Here is a 21085-nt window from a genome sequence, read left to right as displayed (position 1 = left end):
TTCAACTGTACACTTTAAATAGGTCAACTGTACAGTATGTGAATTATATGTCAATAAAGCTGTTAAAAATCTACTTTGTTCATTTCATTAATTTAATAAATATTTTGAATAAGTTTATATCCAATAAGTATATCCAGTAAGATTTATTTTATTGAATTTAATTTATTGAATTCGTTTTTGCAGCAATGAAAAGATATGGCCCTTGCCCTTATATTGCTTACTATCCAGCAGGGAAGCAAACATTAAAAACCTATGTGCAAGGCAGATAAACGCTGTTACTGAGTTAGAAGTATATACAGAATAAAAGGGAAACAAGGAACAAAATACCTAAGTCTACCAGAGGGAGCTTTCAAGCTCCAAGTTAAGACGTTGGAGCTGGCCTTGAAAGACAGTGAGAGGATACAGGATTAAGGAGCAAGAATTACAAATCCCGACATGAGGAGAGATGGGGACCAGCAGTGCAGTGTTGAGTAGGGGCCGGATGGGGGAGGGCAAGGAGGAGGAGCGGGTCCAGGAGAGGCAAAGCAGAAGGAGATAAGCAAGGGCAATAAACAGCCATTAGGTCAGAAAGGCTTCAGATCCTATAGGTGATAGCGTGGACTTACTGGATAACCCCTCCTGTGCTTGTCACTGATTTCTGGAAGACCCGGAGGAAGCAAGATAACTAAACTTCTTGAAACCTGGAAACTGCTCTTATATACTTCGATTTTGCCCACCTGCTGGAAACCAGTAAAGGGTCATCAGCACCAAAGGATCAATTGCTAACCTCAGTCTAGGGGAAATGGGATAAAGAAACTCAGCAAGCTCGAGCCACTGGCGCTCATGTAGATGCTAACAGCCTCTCTGCCATCACTTAGCATGGACCAGAGGAAAGGGAACAGTCTGCAAAACTGAAATGTGATGGAAAGGATAGACTTCAGAGTCTTTCTGAATCTATCTGTCCTAGCACAGGAAGGAAATATAATGAGTATAAGACTATACCCCTGTGTCACACAAAAGGAATCTGGGAGAGATGTGGTTGATTACCTTCTCCTCCACTCATGCCTATTAGCACAAATGGTTCCAGAGAGATAGTGGCACTGGGAAGCAGTCCTGGGTTTGAATCTCTGAACTGTGACTGGGCTCTATGATCCTGAGTTGCTTCTTGTATGTAATGAGGATAATAATGCTTACCTCAATGGGGTTGTAAAAATTAGAGCTACTCTGTATGAAGCATCCAGCATATCACCTGGCACAGAGTAGCAGTGAACAAATGATGCACGCAGGTACATACACACACACCCCTCAGAGTTGACCCTTGTCAACTCTTGTCCATCCTTGTCAGGTTGGACAACAGTCCAAACCAGCAAGAACAAATTTGAAGCATCCGGGGAGAGGAGGTGGCATTCAGGTGACAGGTGAAACAGAAAAGTCAAAGAAGTTTTAATTACTTAAAAGGAAATTTTCTCTTCTAGAGAATGCTAACACTGATACAAAAGTTAATTTTATTTAGAATATTAAATCCCGGTAGAATACAGAGGACAATTTTTTAAAAATACTATCTGGGTAGTGGTTCCATAAGTGTGTTCAGTTTGAGAAAATGTATTGAACTACACACTTATGTATACTGTTATGTATATTACATGTCAATAAATTTAACTTTATAGTTAAAGTTTAACCACAAATTTATAAAGTTTAACTACAAATTTAACTTTAATAAAGTTAACAATGTTATCTGGATTTTCTTTCTTTCTGGTCTGAAAGACTCTTTTGTTAGGGGCTGTGAAATTAATAAATGCTTTCTGCCAATTTGGTGCTTTTTCCATTTGGTGGAACAATGCCTTTGCTTACACTCCCCAGCTCTGTGTGAAGAGACTATAATTAAGTAGGGATGTTTTCATTTAGCAAACAAAGGAGGAAAACAACATAGCAACTACACCTCTTGGACTCATCTATGCATTTAAAGACAAAGCCAACTACCCTGGGAGCCTCCAACAAGCCTCTAATAATGAAAGAATGCCCTCCTCCCTTCAAAACTCCCAGTCAGGCCTTCCACTGGTATCACCCCTCCAAGATACACTGTTATTTTGCTCCAGTATGTGCCTCTTCTCTCAGAAGGTCCTGCCCCCTCTTCTACTCTGTGTGTGTTCTTCTCTCCTTTGTTGCAGAATATTTGGCACAGCCTCACCCTGCCCCATCCCCTTCATCCATTCACTCTAGAATCTCACCACTTAAAAACAAACAAGGGCTATTTTCTCTAGAAAAGACTCCGAGTTCCCAATCTCTTCCAGATGGAATAAACTGACACGTGATGTAAACTAGAGTCATTGGATTCAAAGCAGGCCAAAGATGGTATTTAATTTCTACAGGTTCACTCAAGGAATTTAAATTTTTAATTTTTAATGCCAATTGTAGGAAAGTGAAGAGCTTGTACTATGAGCAACTGTTGGCCAGGATCACTGTTGAGCAACTGGAGGTTTAAAGCATATCACTTAGCCCATCTCAAATTCACTTTCCTTGTTGGTAAATTGACAGTGAAAAATCTCTCCCTCTTAGAGGTGTAGGAAGAATTAAATGAAATAATGTGTGAAAAATACTTAGAATGGTACCTAGAGCACAAAGTGGTCAGTAAATAATGGCTATCATTATTATTCTTATCCTTTGAATGTTTATGATCAGAACCTAAAATGAGTAAATAAGAATAGAGTGATCTTGGGACCGGCCCCGTGGTCGAATGGTTAAGTTCGTGCACTCTGCTTCGGCGGCCCAGGGTTTTGCCAGTTTGGATCCTGGGTGTGGACATGGCACTGCTCGTCAAGCCATGCTGAGGTGGCATCTCACATGCCACAACTAGAAGGACCCACAACTAAAAATACACAACTATGTACCAGGGGGCTTTGGGAGAAAAAGGAAAAATAAAATCTTTAAAAAAAAAACAAACAAAAAGAATAGAGTGCTCTTAGAATAGCAAATATCTACTACTGGTTTTACTCAAATTTGAACATTTCACAGGTTAGGGAAGAGAGAAAGGGGCTGTCCATTGACTTCTTTCCAAAATAAGAATGACCATGAATTCATTTATCCATTTATCTCTTCAACATTTACTGGGTACATGCTATGTGCTGGACATTGAGGCTCCACAGATGTGGACAGCCTCAAGGCCCATGACCTCAAAGAGCTTCTAGTCAAGCTGGAGAAAAGAAAACTTCAAGCACAATCACCTTGGAAAGATGGCTGCTATGGTTGCTGGGCTAGAACCTAGGGTGATACAGAAGTAGCAAGGGAGCCAAAATAATTCATTATAATCTAACCATATTCCATACTCATAAAACAATGGCTACTGAGAGGACTCTGTGCCAGTTCCAACCACACGTGGTACATGCTCAGAAAAAGCAGAAAGGGTAAGTGAATTTTCCACTGACAGAGTGTGGGCAATTCTGCCTGCCTAAACACTTAAGGAGAGAGGAGACAACTCATTTTAGTTCTCAGGTGGGTCTCATAGGCTCTATCAATCAGGATTCCAGCAGGAAACGACAAAGTTGTGCAAATAGGCTAATACAAGGTAGTTTCTAATAAAAGAACTACTAAAGTTATGGGCAGAGCTAAGGGAAACTAAAAGGGATGGTGAAGATCCCAGAGCAGCAGACTGCAGTGATCGTTAACAACTCTAGGCCTTGTTACAAGGAGGATTATAAGGAGAGGACAGTTTCTAGAGCTTAAAGTGGATACATGTAAGGAGAGGGCTACCTGACAGCTCTAGGCTTCAATAGCAAGGAGGAAGCAGGGAAACCAATACTGTGACCCCACTCTCCTGGCCCCCACCTACTTCCTGCTAGTGCCTCCCAGTGACCAAACCAATGGCAATGGCACCTCTTGATACAGTCTAAGTCAGTCAGCTTCCTGGGGCCACTGCAGGTTGGAAAAGCATAGAGAATGGATCTGGAGGACAAACAGAAATGTCCTGCATACACGCTGGGCATCTCACCATGCTGAATATAATTCTAACATATAAAGGCATGTGATTTTTACGCAACTTGGGTAAAACAAGGATACTTTTGACTATATGCATTTTTCCTTATACCATAGAAATATAACACGTCCTGCTTTAGATATGACTCCACTGAATTTTACCTCAGTTAGCCCTCAGAACATGCTCATGCATTATGCATTTCCTTCCCATTTTACAGGTGAAAAACAGATTCAGAAAGGTTGCATGTCTTGATAAGCAGCAGGGGAAGAACTCTTGACGCATGCCTCTACAACTCCAGAAATCGTAAACGGTTTTTCCATTCTACCAGGTTGAAAACTACAGAGATTGATTGGCAAAATCAATGTTGCAGAGACTTGGTTCGCAGCCCTGCAATTACATAAGATTAGGAAAAGTCGGCAAAAGTAATCAGAACAACCAATCTAACATCAATGAATCCAGTCCACTGTTCAAGCAGCAATGTGTTTACCTTTGAATCGAGTCATTTCTAAATAATCAACCAGAACTAGAAATCTGCAGATGACAATCTAGGGCTGACATGCACAGCTGGCCTGCTGTCTGGTCTGCACGTTAGCAAAGCTCTAACAGTATTGTCATATATTATATAGGAGGGGGAGGGTGGCATTGCCAAGAAACAGTAAGAAGAATGTGACTTCCAAAACCAGACCCAAAGACTTGGTATGAGCCAGGAGATGAACACTTTTGTCAAGCCCCTTTAAGAATCCATTAAGCTGCATATTATTGACCATTATTTAGTGGTGTTCATTACTGCTACCCCCTTGGACTGAAGCTGCAGGAACTTTGCGAAGCAGAAGCTACAGACCGAAAAACAGTTAAATCATGGGCTCTGGAGCTGGAAATCAGGGCTCAAAACGCTCCCCATGCTTTCTGGCGGTGTGAAGATAGGCAAGTTGGCTCACCAATCGAGCCACAATTTCCTTATCTGCCAAAGGGAGAAGATCAGTTTTTATCTCACTGGTTAAGAATGAGGCTTTCATAAGACAACACATGCGAAGTGCTTGGTATACAACAGGCGTCAACGACGCCCTGTGTTTGCTGCTTTCATCATTATCAGCAGCATCTTCAGGCTCACTCCACCGTCTCTTCAACTCCTTTGATCAAACACATCTGGCCCAACAGCAGAGAGATGCTTTTGTCTCTCTCATGCTTCCCACTACACTAAGATAAGCCTATCTGCTCCCCACTGCAACCCCCATTGCCTTTTTTAAGTGATTTTCAAATTTTTTATTCATTTTATCTATTTTTTTATTATGGTCAAATATACATAACGTAAATTTTAATGTTTTAACCATTTCTTAGTAAACAGTTCAGTATCATTAAGCACATTGCCATTATTGTGCAATCATCACCACCATCCATTTCCAGAACTTTTTCATCTTCCCAACCTGAAACTCTACACCCACCAAATCATAACTCCCCATTCCTCCCTCTCCCCAGCCCCTGGCAACCTACTCTATGAATGCTCTCTATGGATTTAACTCTAGGTACCTCATCTACATGGAATTGTACAATATTTGTCCATTTATTTATTTCATTCTTTAAGGTTTTCTTTAATGGATTATTTAACCTGCATAATGTTTTCATCCATATTGTAGCATATGTCAGAGTTTCCTTCCTTTTTAAGGCTGAATAATATTCCATTGCATTTATATACCACATTTTGTTTACCTATTCATCCATCAATGGACACGGATCACCTTGACCTTTTGGCTATCGTGAATAATGCTGCTATGAACATGGGTATACAAATATCTGTTCAAGTGTCTTCTTTCAGTTCTCTCGGGTACATACCCAGAAGTGGAACTGCTGGATCATATGGTAATTAGATGTTTAACTTTTTTTTAAGATTTTATTTTTCCTTTTTCTCCCCAAAGCCCTCTGGTACATAGTTGTGTATTTTTAGTTGTGGGTCCTTCTAGTGTGGCATGTGGGATGCCGCCTCAGCATGGCCTGATGAGTGGTGCCATATCTGCACCCAGGATCTGAACTGGTGAAACCTGGGGCTGCCAAAGCGGAGGGTGCAGACTTCACCGCTTGGCCATGGGGCCAGCACCTATATGTTTAATCTTTTGAGGAACCACCATACCATTTTTCACAGCAGCTATACCATTCTCACTCTCAAGGCACAAGGATTCCAATTTCTCCACATCCTAGACAACACTTGTTATTTTCTGGTTTGGTTTTGTGTTTTTGTAATTGCCATGCTAATGAGTGTGAAGTTGTTGCATCACCCCTTTTTGTGTTTGCAACAGCTCTGTGTTCCCATATGCATTTCACTACCCCCACTTCCCAGTCCCTGGGCATAACCAAATGCATAGTCACTGGCTAGTTCTACTCCTGAGGCAGAAGGCTGAGCTCAGCTACCTGGACCAAACTAGCCATGAGGCTGGCTCCTAGATGGCCCTTCCTTGGCAGGCTGAGGATGCAGCTGTAAAAAACAAAAGAATCAACAAAATTAGGTGAACTAGGGCTGGTTGTTTTCAACATGCATGCACAACTCTCTTACATACTTTAAACTACACTTCTAATTTATAAGGAAGTATTTGGATAGAGAAATCACTTGAATAAAATTTTTGTTGATATTTAAAATGATAAAACAATGAGTTTGACTTATGTAGCCTCTCGAGTCCAGGACCCCTAATGGGCAAATTATTAAACATCTGAATAACTTGTCAGGCAAAACATACAACTTTGCATGGCCTGCTATAAAGAAATTTTTTTAAAAAAAGAAAAGAAGAAAGGAGATGACTAGGAGTATCCAACAAGGATACAGTTCTAGATGAAAAATTTCCCATGACTCTACATTGAGCTGCATAATGAAACCACTTAAATTTTTTATCTAAACTTGTGGTTAGACATCCTGTGAGAAGAGATGACGGCCCTTTAAAAATAGTATAGTTTTAAAACTGAACTAACCTCTGTTACCAGATAAAATCTTACAGAAAATCCTCGCCCTCCCTTTTTTTCCTGAGGAAGATTAGCCCTGAGCTAAAATCTGTGCCAATCTTCCTCCACTTTATATGTGAGTCACTGCCACAGCATGGCTGATGAGTGGTGTAGGTCTGCACCCGGGATCCAAACCTGCAAACCAGGGCTGCTGAAGCGGAGCGCACTGAATTTAACCACTATACCACAGGGCTGGCCTGAAGAAAATCCCATTTTTTAATTTCATGTCTATACCACAACATTTACTTATAAAAGTTAAACAGTGAAATCTATACAGTGCTTTTGATTAACACAAAAACACCAGAGAAATAAGAGGAGTGGTGAAGATAATTATTCCTCCCCCAATGATCAGCTACAAAATCCAATTAATCTGTGCATTTTGTCTTAGTTGCGGGAGATATTCTCCACAGATCTCTCACATGGGGCTCACATCTTGCACACAGAAGCACTGACAGCTTGTGTTCTAGACTATCTTTTCAAGAATGTTTGCATAATGAACATCCTTGGAAGATAAAGATAGTGTCTCCCTCTGAAGCAAAAGGGCAGGTTTGCTTACTGCCTAGTATTAGAAAGATAATGTCTCCCTCTGAGCCAGGAAGCAGGTTTGTTTGAAGGCCATTACAAAAGATCCAGGTTCCTCAAGCTTGGAGTTCCTCTTCTGTAACCCAATCCATACAGGTGTCATCTGACCCTCATTGTACTCTTCTGTGGAACTGAGGCTTGGGGAACAGTCAAGAAAATAATCATACTTTGGCTACTGCTATTGCTGAGAGAAATAAACTGTTCTTTGTCCCCACCTCAGGGGTCTTCTGTCTTCTGCCAGCATCCACGAAATGGCGGCAGGCAAACTTGTTACCTTGCAAGTAGGATAAAATCTCAAGGCTCTTAACAGCTCTTGGCATTAGTTATACAGTAACGAAATCATGCCTTGTCACCCAGATAAGCGGTTGCACAAGGTAACAACTTTTAACCCACTTACACTGCAATCTTAGGACACTCTTCAAATAAACCAAGGAGGCAGGAAACATTTATTCCAAGACTCTATGAAACCACTAATTAATTGGGCAGCACAAGTGAATTGTGAAAATGTTGTACATAACATATTAGAAAGTATTTTTATTACAGTTTGTAAAATAATTTAAACATACTTTGAACATAAAATTTGAGTGAATTTGCAGAACTGAGGATCTCAGTTTGCAAAGCACTTCTATACCAGAAATGGAACAAGATGGAATCAAAAGCTTGGTGACTTTATTTTTTTTACTCCAGCTCCATATTTTAGGGTTACAAAATATTCCATATTTAGGTTACAGTCATCAAACCTCTCTCTAACTCATATCCCCCATCTCTACAATGGGATTAACTGTGCCTACTGGGTATAACTCACAGAGTCGTACAGACGATCAAACATATTAATGGATACGATCCTTTGTACACTCTGAAGAGGCAAGACGAGGTAAACCGCTGGCTACTAGCTTGTCATTAAAAGCAAGCTCTCTGTAGCTCTTTCATGGTACAAGCGCAGCAGCTCAGAGCAATCACAGCATGTAGAGTCCTTTGTTCATTCAACAAATATTTATTGTGCCAGGCACTGGGAGGGAACAGGAAAAAGATCCCAGGGGCACATGGTAGAGAAACCTCTGATAAGATAAAACACACAAAAGAGCTTTTCCTCTTTGGATATAGTTTCTCCTTTATATTTTCCTTCAGTCCCATGGAAGAGAGAATATAAAGGAAGCAGTGGGAACTCAACAGAGGTCTAATGGCACACAGGTACTTTAAACCACTTCTTCAATCAGGTCTACACCTGAGCAGAATAAATGGCCTACTAGTGGCTGGACTACTAGAAACTCTGGCTGCTGAGAAAACCAAGGTCCTCTGGGTAAAAAACTAAACTAATGTCTTTATGAACCAAACCTGGAAGGGATTCAACCCCATATTAAGACTGAGATTAAATTACAATTGAGAAGTCTCCTCTATGTCCGAAGATGAATCAACGTTAGTTCTAAACGTGCGTTTGAACCATTAGTTTCAGTAAGGAAAGTCCAAACTGCACCTCAAACTCATATTCTCTTTGATAGCTAATTCTATTTATCTGTATAGAGACCACTTGAGTTCTAATTCTGAGTGCAACTTTTTTCTTAAAGAGAGCTATTTTGCCAACTGCTGAAAGGTAATCAAGTTTTGCAATTTGGAATATGACTCCAAAATATCTTCTACCATCTGAAGGCTGTGTAAGCAGAGTCAATGCTGTTATTTTCAGTTATAGATATTTATCCTGTTTATGAAAGTTTCATTAGAAAACTAAAAATTGCACTGTTTGGGAGAACGGGAGTTATGCTCATGTGTTGTGTGTCTGGGGTATCCGTGCCCAGGAAGAATTAAGTGGAAAACCAGAAGCCCCTCCTGGAGAGATGTCACACCTTATTCTTTGCATCTTCAGTCCACTGACTGGCCACAGCAAAGGTTTGACAGAACTTGTTGGTAAAAGTACATGGTGCCCTGAATGTGTTAGATGAATTCCTCAAAATGACCAAATCTGGGCATGGATCCAGGAGCACACACCCTCTTTTTCACACTCCCCTCCAGCTGGCAGCAGGAGATGAAGAGCATACACTCATGCACTGAGATAGGCCCTGTCCTGTGTGCTCCCATGGATTAGTCCATTTAGTCCCCACAAGAAGTCTATGAGGTTGATACAATCAATACCTCCATTTACTAGATGGGCAAATGGAGGCAGAGAGGGGTGAAGCCACTTGCCCCAAGGTGCAGAGCCAGGATTCACACCCAGGTAGCCTGGCTCCTGGCTCTTAACCACTACGCTTGGCTAAATCTGAAAATAACATGATAATAAGTATAACAGGTATCCTTTATTTCTATTATTATTTACTACTCTACAGCAGCAGCTAACATTTCCCAATCTCTCACTCTGTGCCAAGCACTGTGCTTAGCACTGTAGAGATTATATCTCATGTAATCCTCGCAACAGCCTTTCCAAGTGAGTCCCAGCTTTATCTCCATGTAAGAGTACAGATAAGAGAGGTTCAGCAGCCTGCTCAAGGTCACAGAGCAAGCAAGTTGTGAGGCCGGCATTGGAGACCAGGGCTGTGTGACTCCAAAACCCACACTCACTGTCACTCACTATGTGGGAGGACTCACATCACCAGCTCCCCTATAACTTTCCTCATGTTGGGACAACTTGAAAGGGCCAGCTTCCACCCCTTAACCACTATTCATTCAAGTACCTCTGAGTTAAGGTAACTGGAGTGACATAAATACTAAGGTGGCAGAGTCATTGAATTTTGGTTTGGAAACACAGCTTTGTCCTAGAAAATAGCAGATTAAGAAACACCACTAGAGATTAGAAAGCCAGGGTGCCAAAAATCAGCATGTTTCAGCAACACCCTAGCAAGAAACCACCGAGTTTCACAAAGTTCTATTAATAATACAAAACAAACAAGTAAGAGGAGAGCAAAAAGGAAATACTGACAATACAGCCAGCCCTCAGAGCTGGTGGGAGGTTGTGGACAGCAGTGGCCTGCACACCTGCCACCTTGGGTTCAGGTCCCCTCTGTCCCTCTCAGGCTGTGTCACCATCTCACAGAAATGACTTAACTGCTTCTGGTCCCAGATGCTCCTTCTGAAAAGTGAGCAATAACATAATGTCCCATCGATTTTATATTGTATTTTTATATCATTATTTACTAAACTATTCTTACTATTATTATTTATGACTCTATTATTGCTCTATTAAAGGAGTTCAGATAAAATAATCCAATGGAAGTGCCTTGAGGAGCTTAATTTATAAATAAAATGTGTTACTGGGTTACCATATTTACAGAATACCACAGAGATTTATCATGATCATTTTACTCTCCTTGTCCAACATTCACTTTAAAATCTCAGAATATTTTAGGTCAGTTTTTACAGAAAATTCCATACCTGGTTATTTACAAACTCCACATTCCATTTTAAGATAAACTAGGTTTTGAAGTCAACATTGATTTCATCCATTTAATCTCCATAAATAATAAATAATAATAATAATAAATCTTTTATAATAAAAATGTTTTCTAAGATTTCTTAATAGTGTAGTAGTAATAAATTTGGGCTTTGGGCTCCTTGGTTCAAATCCTAGCTGTTTTTTACTAGTGAGGTGACCTTGGGTAAGAGGTTTAATCTCCACCTGCCACATTTGCCTCATCCATAAAACAGGACAATGATCTAAATTGGGGTTGTTATGATGATCAAATAAAATGGACTAGTCAGGGTGTCTGATACATGTTAGCAACCAACAAACATTATCTATTGTTATTATCTTAAAAGGAAAACAACAAAAGGAACACATATTTTGCAAAGCCTTCTTTCACAAATGTTAGAGATATCCTAAACAAGTATCCTGGCTAAAAAAATATATATATATATATGGGTGCCGGCCTGGTGGCGCAGCGGTTAAGTTCCCACATTCCACTTCTCAGCGGCCCGGGGTTCACCGGTTCAGATCCCGGGTGGCGCAGCGGTTAAGTTCCCACATTCCACTTCTCAGCGGCCCGGGGTTCACCGGTTCAGATCCCGGGTGCGGACATGGCACCACTTGGCAAAAGCCATGCTTTGGTAGGCGTCCTATGCGTAGGGCAGAGGAAGATGGGCATGGATGTTAGCTCAGGACCAGTCTTCCTCAGCAAAAAGAGAAGGATTAGCAGTAGTTAGCTCAGGGCTAGTCTTCCTCAAAAAAAAAAAAAAAAAAAAAAAGAAACAGGAAAAAACTTCAATACTAAAATAAATAAAATACTTGAAAAGATGAGCTATGAACAAAATCAATAGTTACTTCTTTATGTTATTCTTTAAAGTATCCATAGCTTACAAAATAATAGTACGTGCTGAAATTCTTGGAAAAGATGTGTAGGGAAACAAGGAAAATGCATAAAAAATAATTAAGTGTACACTCTAAACAAAACTGGTCAAATAGAGAAACTGAGCTATCAATTCCAAAGGCCTTAAAGTTTGTTCCAGGCACGTTCCAACCACCAAAAGTAGAGGCCAAGATTTGCAAGGCGGCAGCTAGTTCACGCAAGGTTAAGTACTTATTAAATTACTTTTCCTAATGCTAATTGCACAAGCAGTTTGGAGAAATAAATTTACGTGGAAATTGAGACACTGAACATTAATGACTGGAAAGCCGATTGTACACAGAAAAAGATAGCAATATCGATCAACCCGTCCAGCGCTCATAATTTTATTTATACTTTTCAGCAAATATTTACCATCCACGACTGGCCAGGCACATGTTAAACTGTAAGACATGCAAGGTAGGATAAAGCAGTCCGTAGCCCTAAGTCTCTCAGTCTAATGCAGTAAACATACAAAGACGAAATTCTAATACAGCTATTTGGTACGTAATGCAGTAGCAGCATCTAACTCGGTTCTAAGCGGGTACAGAAGGATTCTCAGAAAAGGTCATATTAAACATGAAGCCAAGAAGAGTCAGAGTGAGCTAGGGAAAGTGTTGAGAGTGGCATGAAGAGTCTTCCAGGTGGATGGAACAGCATACGCAAAAAGTACATCAAATGACCACTTCTCTACTCCCTACTCTCCAATGGCTTCCCATCACACTTAAACAAAATCCTCGATTCATATCAAGGCTTTAAGGATCCTGTGTGATCTGGCCCCAACGCATCTCCTACTATTCTCACTGTTACTTCGTGCCCTTCGGACACTCTGGTCTCCTTACCGTCCCAAAATATGCCCAGCACATTCCTGCCTCAAAACCTTTCCCTTTGCTGTGCCCTTTGCCTGGGCTGCTCTTCCGCCAGATACCACAAGGTTCACTTGATTCAAATGTCCCCTCTTCAGGGGTGTCTTCCCTGTCCCCTCTATCTACCTTGCCAACTTCAGGAAGTCTGTTTTTCTTTCCAGCACTGGAAACCACCTGTCTTAGACTACATCCCTCTTCATGTGTGATCCCTTTAACGTCTGCCTCTTCAACCGAAATGCAAGCTCAGGAGGGCAGAGGCTGTCTCGGCCTTGGGTTCAGGGCGCATTTCCAGTGCCTATAACTGTGCTTGGCATGTGGCGAGGGCTCAATAAATATTTTTTGAACACTTAATGAATTGATAAATGGTCTGAAGGCAGAGAGGAAGCTTGGATGGTCCAGAGACACAACAGTTCAGCGTGAATGGTGCATAAGATGTAAGGGGAGAAGCAAAAGACAGTGGGCTGGACTAAGTGTGTTTTCTAGAAGGAATGAGCAACTTTCTTCAGCTTTTCTTATTTTTGTCTCACCATCATACCCATCCAATAATCAAGAACAGTTCTCTGTCAGACATTTTCAATTATTACTAATCCCTGCTCCCAAAGTGTGGTTGCCCAGATCCCAAGAGATGAGCTGTAGCTGGAGGAGAGTATTACAGAATCCTGTGGTTTCCTTCCATGGAACTGACATGTATGTTTTTGACAACACGGAATCTTATAGTTTGAAGGGACCATCATGGTAATCTAAATAACTAACAGCTGCTAGAATTTTCCAAAAGAAACTAAAAAACTAAAACAAAACAAAACAAAAAAACCAGCAACAAAACATGTACACCTACTCAAGTATACAAATGGAGGTGTTGATGGATCCCTTCCATGCAAATTCACGTGAGTCAGGGAGATGATGGATTTGCTATACTTCAATATAGAGAGCAAGTTATAGGAGAACTATTACATATCGGGCGTTGAGTGGTTGGACAATACCAGCTCCAGAAACAGAGGTGAACAGAACTGGGATAGAGGCAAAACACAGGAGAGACAGACCGAGGGTGGTCATCAATATCACGTTAATATCTGAAATGGCTAGCATTTGGGGGAATCTGATTACATCCCAGAGATGCTGAGCTAAATGCTTAAGTACTTGACAGAGTTTATTCTTTTAATACCCACAACAACACTAAACACCTAGGAGGTAGGTCTATCACCAATCCTATGTCATAAAAGAGGACATTGAGATTTAGGAAGGTAAGGTGATGGGTAGAATTCAAACCCTGTCTGGCTCTTAACCATCATGCTACTTATCTGACCACCCAGGCCTCTCTCCCCATCTCATCAACCCACTCATCATACAGTAGGCTCTTTTATGTGATAAATACATATTTTTCAACTCCTGAAAGCTTGAAAGGCAGTCAGGGTTAAGAAGGAAATACCATTGCTCCTGTACTCATTTCTCTAATGATTGTCCTGGAAAAAAACAAGGAAGATAGGATAGGAAAAGAAGCCATGGAAATAACAGATCAGCTCAGAGACAGGCCACTGGGGAGATTCAAGATCCACCAACTGGATACTCCTGGGCTACAGTATATTCATCTCTTCCAAAGAGCTGAGAGATTATTCCTCTTAGACATCCTGCTATCTGAAGTTCTCTCACCACTCAGCTCTTGACCTGTACTTGAACTTCTCCTGTACATGATATGGCTTCTCTAGCCATTTACAAGACTAAACCTCCAAGTTATACAACAGTATTTAAAAGAGAATGGGCAACTGTGTCACTTGATGGCAAACATCAAGCTCCATCCTTTTGTTTTCACTTCTGAAGTTTTGTTAAATTGACTTAAATATAGAAAATACTACTTAAGTAGATTCTTTATTAAGAATCTTATGAAATCAATTTAATTTCTAGTGAAGAGAAAAGCAAATGAGTGATAGAATTCTCTCCTATTAAAAGGAACAGTTATGTAACCATCCTGCAAGGAAGAGCCAGGCTGAAGTCAAAATGATAAAAGACTGAAATAGCCTTGCTTCTCTACAAGTCAGGTTTACAGTGGGGGAGTTCATGTGCAACATACTTCTCAAATAGCCTCTGTCCTCTCATGAAGGCCTTCACTTCGTTGTCCAAGGGGAAGGTACCATCATCCTTTCTAAAGCGGTAGAAGAGTTTGACGTCCTTGAATTCCTTATGCTCGTCACACACTGAAACACAATATACACAGAGAGGCAAATGAGCAAAAAAAGAACTCCAATTATTCAAATGAAGTAGATGCTAACTAAAAATTGTTTCACTCCCTAATTTTTCAAGCACACAAGCATCTATTATATGATTTAATACATGTAAAGTACTTAGCACAGTACCTGGTACAGAATAAGCCCTCAGTATTACTAGCCATCATCATCCCCCTCATCATCAATATTATCTATTAAAAGGTTCACAAAATTCAATTCATTATTCATTCCACAAACTCTTCTTGAGCATGCTATTGGGGCAGGCATCACTTAAGAATGTGAAGTGTAGTGAGATAAAGAGAAACGTCAACATATAATTAAAATATGGTGCGATAAGGCTATGAAAAGGTGAGGCGAGATCGCAGTGGGAGCCCAAAGGAGGAGTAGCTAGTACCCCAGTAACCCAGTTTTGTGGAATGTGTGCTTCTCTGCAGAGTCTGCACATAAGTGAAGACCTGAAGGATGAATAGAAATTGGTCAAAAATGGAAAGAAAGGGCATTCCAGCCCAAGAGAATAATAGCATGTGAAAGGTCTCAACCAGGGTTGGACAGTTCAAGGACAAATGTTCAGGAATGTTCATCAGACCATTGAGAGTAACAGCAAAAACTTGGAAACAACCTAACTGTCCATCAGGAGGAGAATGGATAAAGGTATGATGGCATCATTACACATGGCATATGACACAACAGTGAAAATGGACAAACCAACAAGAGATATATCATTAACATGGATGAATCTCACAGTGTGTTGCCCAAGTGGCAAAAGGATAAATGTGCCTCTCTATGATGCTTTAAAATACTTAAAACAACGTGATAGGTTGCTAGAGATGCATATACAGACAGGAAACGGGTAAAAAAGTCCATGGAAATAAAGAAAAATGCCTCTTGGATGGGGGAAGAGAACATAATTGGTAAGAGGTACATGGGAGACAATACAAACTAAAATGTTTTCTTTCTTATATGGGTAGGTTCACATCTGGAATAGAAGATTTAGTCCTCTGGTTCCTCCCAAGTTACCTTGACTGCAGCCATCTCACTCACCGTGATGAATAATGCCCCGGTCTGCTAATTTCTGCATGAGTTTAATTGCCGTCTCTCTGTCAGAAGCCTCTTTGTGCTCAATCAGCCAGTCAATCAGTTCTTTTGCAACAAAACAGTTTGGGTAGGTTTTGAGATGATGTCGCCTATCTTTAATAACCTTTTCTTCATGCAGCCTGAGCCTGGAAAGAAAATAAGTTTGGTAATCACTTTAGGAATTTTGACAACACAAATTATTAAACCAATTCCAGAGAGCAGGAAGGAACAAAATGGAAGCTCTAAATGCATCGGAGTGCCTTTCAAATATCTTTCTGTCAGTGGGTGATTTCCATACTGTCAGAGCCCAGAGGTCCCAGAAAGTGGTTTCACCCCTCAGATCAGAGATGATACAGGTAAATGGGAGGGAAAAACAACCATGACATCCTAGAACTCTCCCACTGCTCAAGAGACTGAGAGAAAAACTCTCCCACTCCACTCTGCCTCACTCCCTTCTCTTTTTCTCTCCACCAGTGGGCTTATGGCTTCAACCAACTAACCAATAAAAACTCTAGGAACTTGCTGAAACCAAGTACTTCCTCTTCATCACAGATTGCTCAGGGTCCACCATATTTGCATACATTCATTCATCCGTATAATAAATATGAAGGATGCCTCACTCCCTTCTCTTTTTCTCTCCACCAGTGGGCTTATGGCTTCAACCAACTAACCAATAAAAACTCTAGGAACTTGCTGAAACCAAGTACTTCCTCTTCATCACAGATTGCTCAGGGTCCACCATATTTGCATACATTCATTCATCCGTATAATAAATATGAAGGAGTGTCTGCTACCTACCCAGCAGGCATTTCCAGGCATTAGAGACCCACATCAGAAAATACACAAAGATCCTTGCTTTTGCGGGCCTTGTTTACTACAGGGACTACAGCTATTCCTTTCGTTAAGGCTGACTAGGTTCCAGGTGCTGATTTGAGCCCCTTACAGAGATTGGCTCACTTAATGCTCACAACACCCTCATCAGAAGTTTTCATTACTACCTCCATTTTTTTTTACAGTACAGAGAACTGAGGCCTCAGAGAGATTAAGTGACTTGTCTAAGATCTCACAGCCAGGAAGTGATGAAAATGAGGTCTGAACCCTGATGGTCTCACTTCAGTGTCCAACTTTCCAGTTCTGTATCATGCTGCCTCTAGCTAGCGAAGGATACATGAAAAATCCAGAAGAGATAGATTAAAGCTCTTGGACAAATACAACTTATTTACAGGCTGATGGAAGAGCCTGGAGAAAAGTGGTCGACATGGAGCCATCTCTTACTCCCTTCAGAACTCAGTGACTTTTTTCCAAAAGAGTCTTAAACCTGCCTTTAAAGAAAAAGTTTCTTCCATTTGTCTTCCCTTCTTTTCATCAGTCTTGTATTACATTTTAATTCTCAAGTGAATTATTTGAATTAGGTCAATTCAAGGTCGTTCTTGGGTCAGTTGGGTCAATGGGTTCAGCTTTCTTCCTACTTCACCCAGCTGGCTTCCATGCTCCTCAAGTCACCTTCTCAACATTGTTGAGAAATGGGAGGGCCACATGAGTAAATCACACAGTAACTGTGTGACCTGGACAAGTGACTTACTGTCTCTTTCTTCCTCTATAAAGTGGAAGCACTATGTCTACCCTATCCTTGGCAATGTTGACATTTAGGAACATAATGTCCGTTCAGCACCAGCAACCCAGCACAGTGCCTGACACACTCCCTAAAGAAGGAACTAGATCATTCTCCTGCCTGTTTTTTGAACAGAGTGCAGTGAATGGAATTTAATGGGTTTTGATATCCTAAGGGTTGCCATTATGAGTGGGAGCATTCTGGACTGGAGCTCTGAGGCTTAGATGCTCTTCCTTGCTAGACCAATATAGGCTGAACTGTGTTCCCCTAAAATTCACACGTTGAGGCCCTAACCCCTAGTACTTCAGAATGCAACTGTATTGAGAGATATGGTCTTTTAAAAGTAATTAAATCAAAATGAGGTCATTAGGGTGGGCCCTAATCCAGTATGACTAGTGTCCTTACAAGAAGAGATTAGGACACAGATACTCACAGAGGGAAGACCATGTGAAGACACAGGGAGAAGGCGGCCACCTACGAGCCAAGCAGAGAGGCCTCAGAAGAAACCAACCCTGTCAACGCGTTGATCTCAGATCTCTAGGCCCCAGAACTGTGAGAAAGCAAATTTCTGTTGTGTAAGCCACTCAGTCTGTGATACTTTGTTACGGCAGCCTGAGGAGACCACAACAATCCCAACTGCTGAAGACTGGAGGCTCTAGAGTAGTCTGGGAAGAAGGGCTCAGCAGGAGCATCGTCAGTGAGAAGGGAGAGGAGGAGGGGAAGGAGAGGTCTAACAGCTGCAAACTGCAGAGAGAGAAAAGAACCATCTTAAATGAGTTCCTACTATATGTCAGGTATTATACTAAGCATTTTTCACACATGCTGACTTAACTTACTGCTATGGTCTAAGTGTTTGCATCTCCCCCAAATTCATATATTGAAATACCAGACCCTAAAATGTCAGTTTTGAGGGCAGTCAGGAATACAGGACTAGGAATATAAAGACTTGGCTTTGGTCTGGACGCTGCCAATAATTCCACATGATCACACTTCTCAGCATCAGAGTCCTCGGTGGTAAAATGGGGATAATGGTACCCCCCCTGATTACTTTGTCATACTGTCACAAAGCTCATTACTAAGAATAAAGATAGCATTTGAGCCCTTATGTGCTAGCCACAGTGTAACTACTTTATTAGCATTCATCCTCATGACAACTCCCTGGGGCAGGTAATGTTAAAACCACAAATAATACCAATGTAGACCTATAATTACTAATAAAAAAAAAATGAACCCTAATAAAAAAACACATCACATAAGCGTGCTGAAGTCATCACATGATTCCTTCTAATTAATTCAGTGACAATGACACTGAGTAATTTGTTTAACATGCTCAAAGTGGCAGAATACAAAATATTAATTCTTAGACTTGATGTCTGTCAGGAATCCAAGAATAATGAGGACCAGTTTATTTAGAAATTGAAATGCAGAACAAGCTACCTTATAATTTGGTGGAGGAGGAATATGTTACGAGCCAAGAGAGGAGTTTCAATTCCCGTAAATTTTCCAATTAAAAAAAATTATTAGGTAATGTTTACCTTTAAATACTACAGAACAGAACCTTTCAGCTACTATCCTTCCATGACCCCTGAGCTTGATGCGAACTCTTGAGCATGCTCGATTCCCACCAGTTCCCACCCTGCATGGTGAGAAGCACTACACACCCCTTCAGCCCCACGAGGGCCTGGTACATTTCCATGTGCAGAACACTGAGCAGAAATATGATGGAGAGGAAAGACCTCTGGATACAAGAGATAGCCCAGGACTTGATCTTTTTAGATATGTTACCAAGGGTTAAAAATGTTCAATAACTGTTAGCATCTTTTTCATCTACAGTCAGAAACACAGAATTCTAAAAATGAGCATTGAAAATTGTACATTCCAGAAAAACTATTCCAAAAGAGAGACAATTTTCACACTGCAAACACATAACCAAGTGTTTTGCCTGACACCGTGGGTACTTAATAAATATTTGGTGAACAAACGAGTGTGCAAGGGCACTAACAGAAATGACATCATTTTCAAAGAGGTAGAAAGGCTTCTCATTAACTTATGAGGGTTCTTACTATCACTATCATTATTATTATTATTGTAATTATTACACTATCATAGAATTCATCGAAGGTTTTTTTAGAAAACTATATGTGTTTTCAGTTCCAGGGTAAACAATTTCCAAAGTTTTAATCTCTGTTGTGTGCGTGTATATTTGTGCATACACGTTTCTTTTTTAAAAAAAGAGAAAGCATTTCCTTCTACTTGAACTAAACTTACACCTTACAAGTTTTCACAACTTTAATACACTAAGATGCGTGGAGATCTCCAAGAAGAGGAAAGAGTAAGCAATATTTCAAAGTCCTGTGGAAAAATGGAAATTCCGTGCAGCTGCGCCTCTTGTGGAATAGCTTTCTCTAGAAAGACTCCACAAACTGCTGAGCTAGGGGCTAAAAGCCACACTTTTAAACACGGCATTTTGCCTGGACACATCAGTCACATAGTCTGCCACGCCCAACATCCCCTTCGATTTAACACTGCCTTCCACACCTGACCCACCCCAGGCAGGGTTCAAAATCTGCCCGTTTTCTTTGCATGGCGAGGCACCTAGCTGGAAATGCCCGTGACCTAAGCTGGCCCCTGCCCACACCCACAGGCCGTTCAAGGAGGAGACCAGGGGCACAAGATTCTACCCAATTCAAATGACAGTAATTAGCTAAGCCAGGTGGAATGGCTCCCTCCAAGATTTAAACTAGCGCTGAAGCTTTCAAACTCCGTTTGTGCCATGGAAGACTTTCTTCAAGTAGAAACTTACCCAGATGTCGGTGTGTATAACAGAGCAATGTGGGGTGCTCTGGTTAAAAGGGGGTAGGGCTGCCAAGTCCAGAGCATCTCTTGGTTCTCCCATTCAGTTGTCTATGTACACCCTCCGTATCCTCCACACTATCTACATGGTATTCCTAGAACAAAGATTTAAAAAGAATGGCACTGGAAGACACAGAGGAACCCAGCCAATCAGGAGTGAGAGGGGAGTCGGGCAGGAAAGCACAGCTGAGAGGGCAGGAGAAAAAGGCCCAGGAGCCTCAAATGAGAGATGGCAAGAGACACCTGTCCCAGAAGCACCTTGGCTCTTTAAAGTTTTTCAGTTCTTCTTCCAAGCTAGGCACACCCTAACAACAACCAGAACAGTCGACCATCCCTTCAGGTGGCTGGATCCAAAAGCTCTATCTAAGGAGGCTTTCCACCTGACCTCAGGCCTCCTCCCAAGCTTCCTCACCTCTCTCTCACCTCCCACCACAAGCACGCCCGCCTCACAGTCTGGACACACGAACATGCCCCCACCACCGCCCCCACCCCATGCCTCTGCTCGAGACAGAGACCCCCTGCTTAGAATGCTCCCTCCTTCTGCTTTCAGTAATTCAAAAATTCTACTTGTTTTCAGCTTAAACAGCACCACCTCTGTGAACATCTTCTCAGCCTTCCAAAGCCAGAAGACAACCCTC

At 41.2% G+C, this 21085-nt stretch overlaps 1 protein-coding gene across 1 annotated transcript in view; it reads right to left on the bottom strand.

Moving 5' to 3' along the window:
- Positions 1-21085, bottom strand: part of DEPTOR (DEP domain containing MTOR interacting protein) — a 144505-nt gene that overhangs the window by 86400 nt on the left and 37020 nt on the right. Inside the window, exons 2-3 of the mRNA XM_014867695.3 lie at positions 15950-16128; positions 14755-14878 (exon numbers count right to left, since the gene is read on the bottom strand). Coding sequence (XP_014723181.1) covers positions 14755-14878; positions 15950-16128 — 303 coding nt within the window. The remainder of the gene's footprint in view (positions 1-14754; positions 14879-15949; positions 16129-21085) is intronic.

This window comes from Equus asinus, chromosome 12 (genome assembly GCF_041296235.1).
Source record: "Equus asinus isolate D_3611 breed Donkey chromosome 12, EquAss-T2T_v2, whole genome shotgun sequence".
NCBI classification, from domain to species: Eukaryota; Metazoa; Chordata; class Mammalia; order Perissodactyla; family Equidae; genus Equus; species Equus asinus.
The sequence above is the reverse complement of the archived record's forward strand: the minus strand, read 5'-3'. Positions and strand labels throughout refer to the sequence as shown.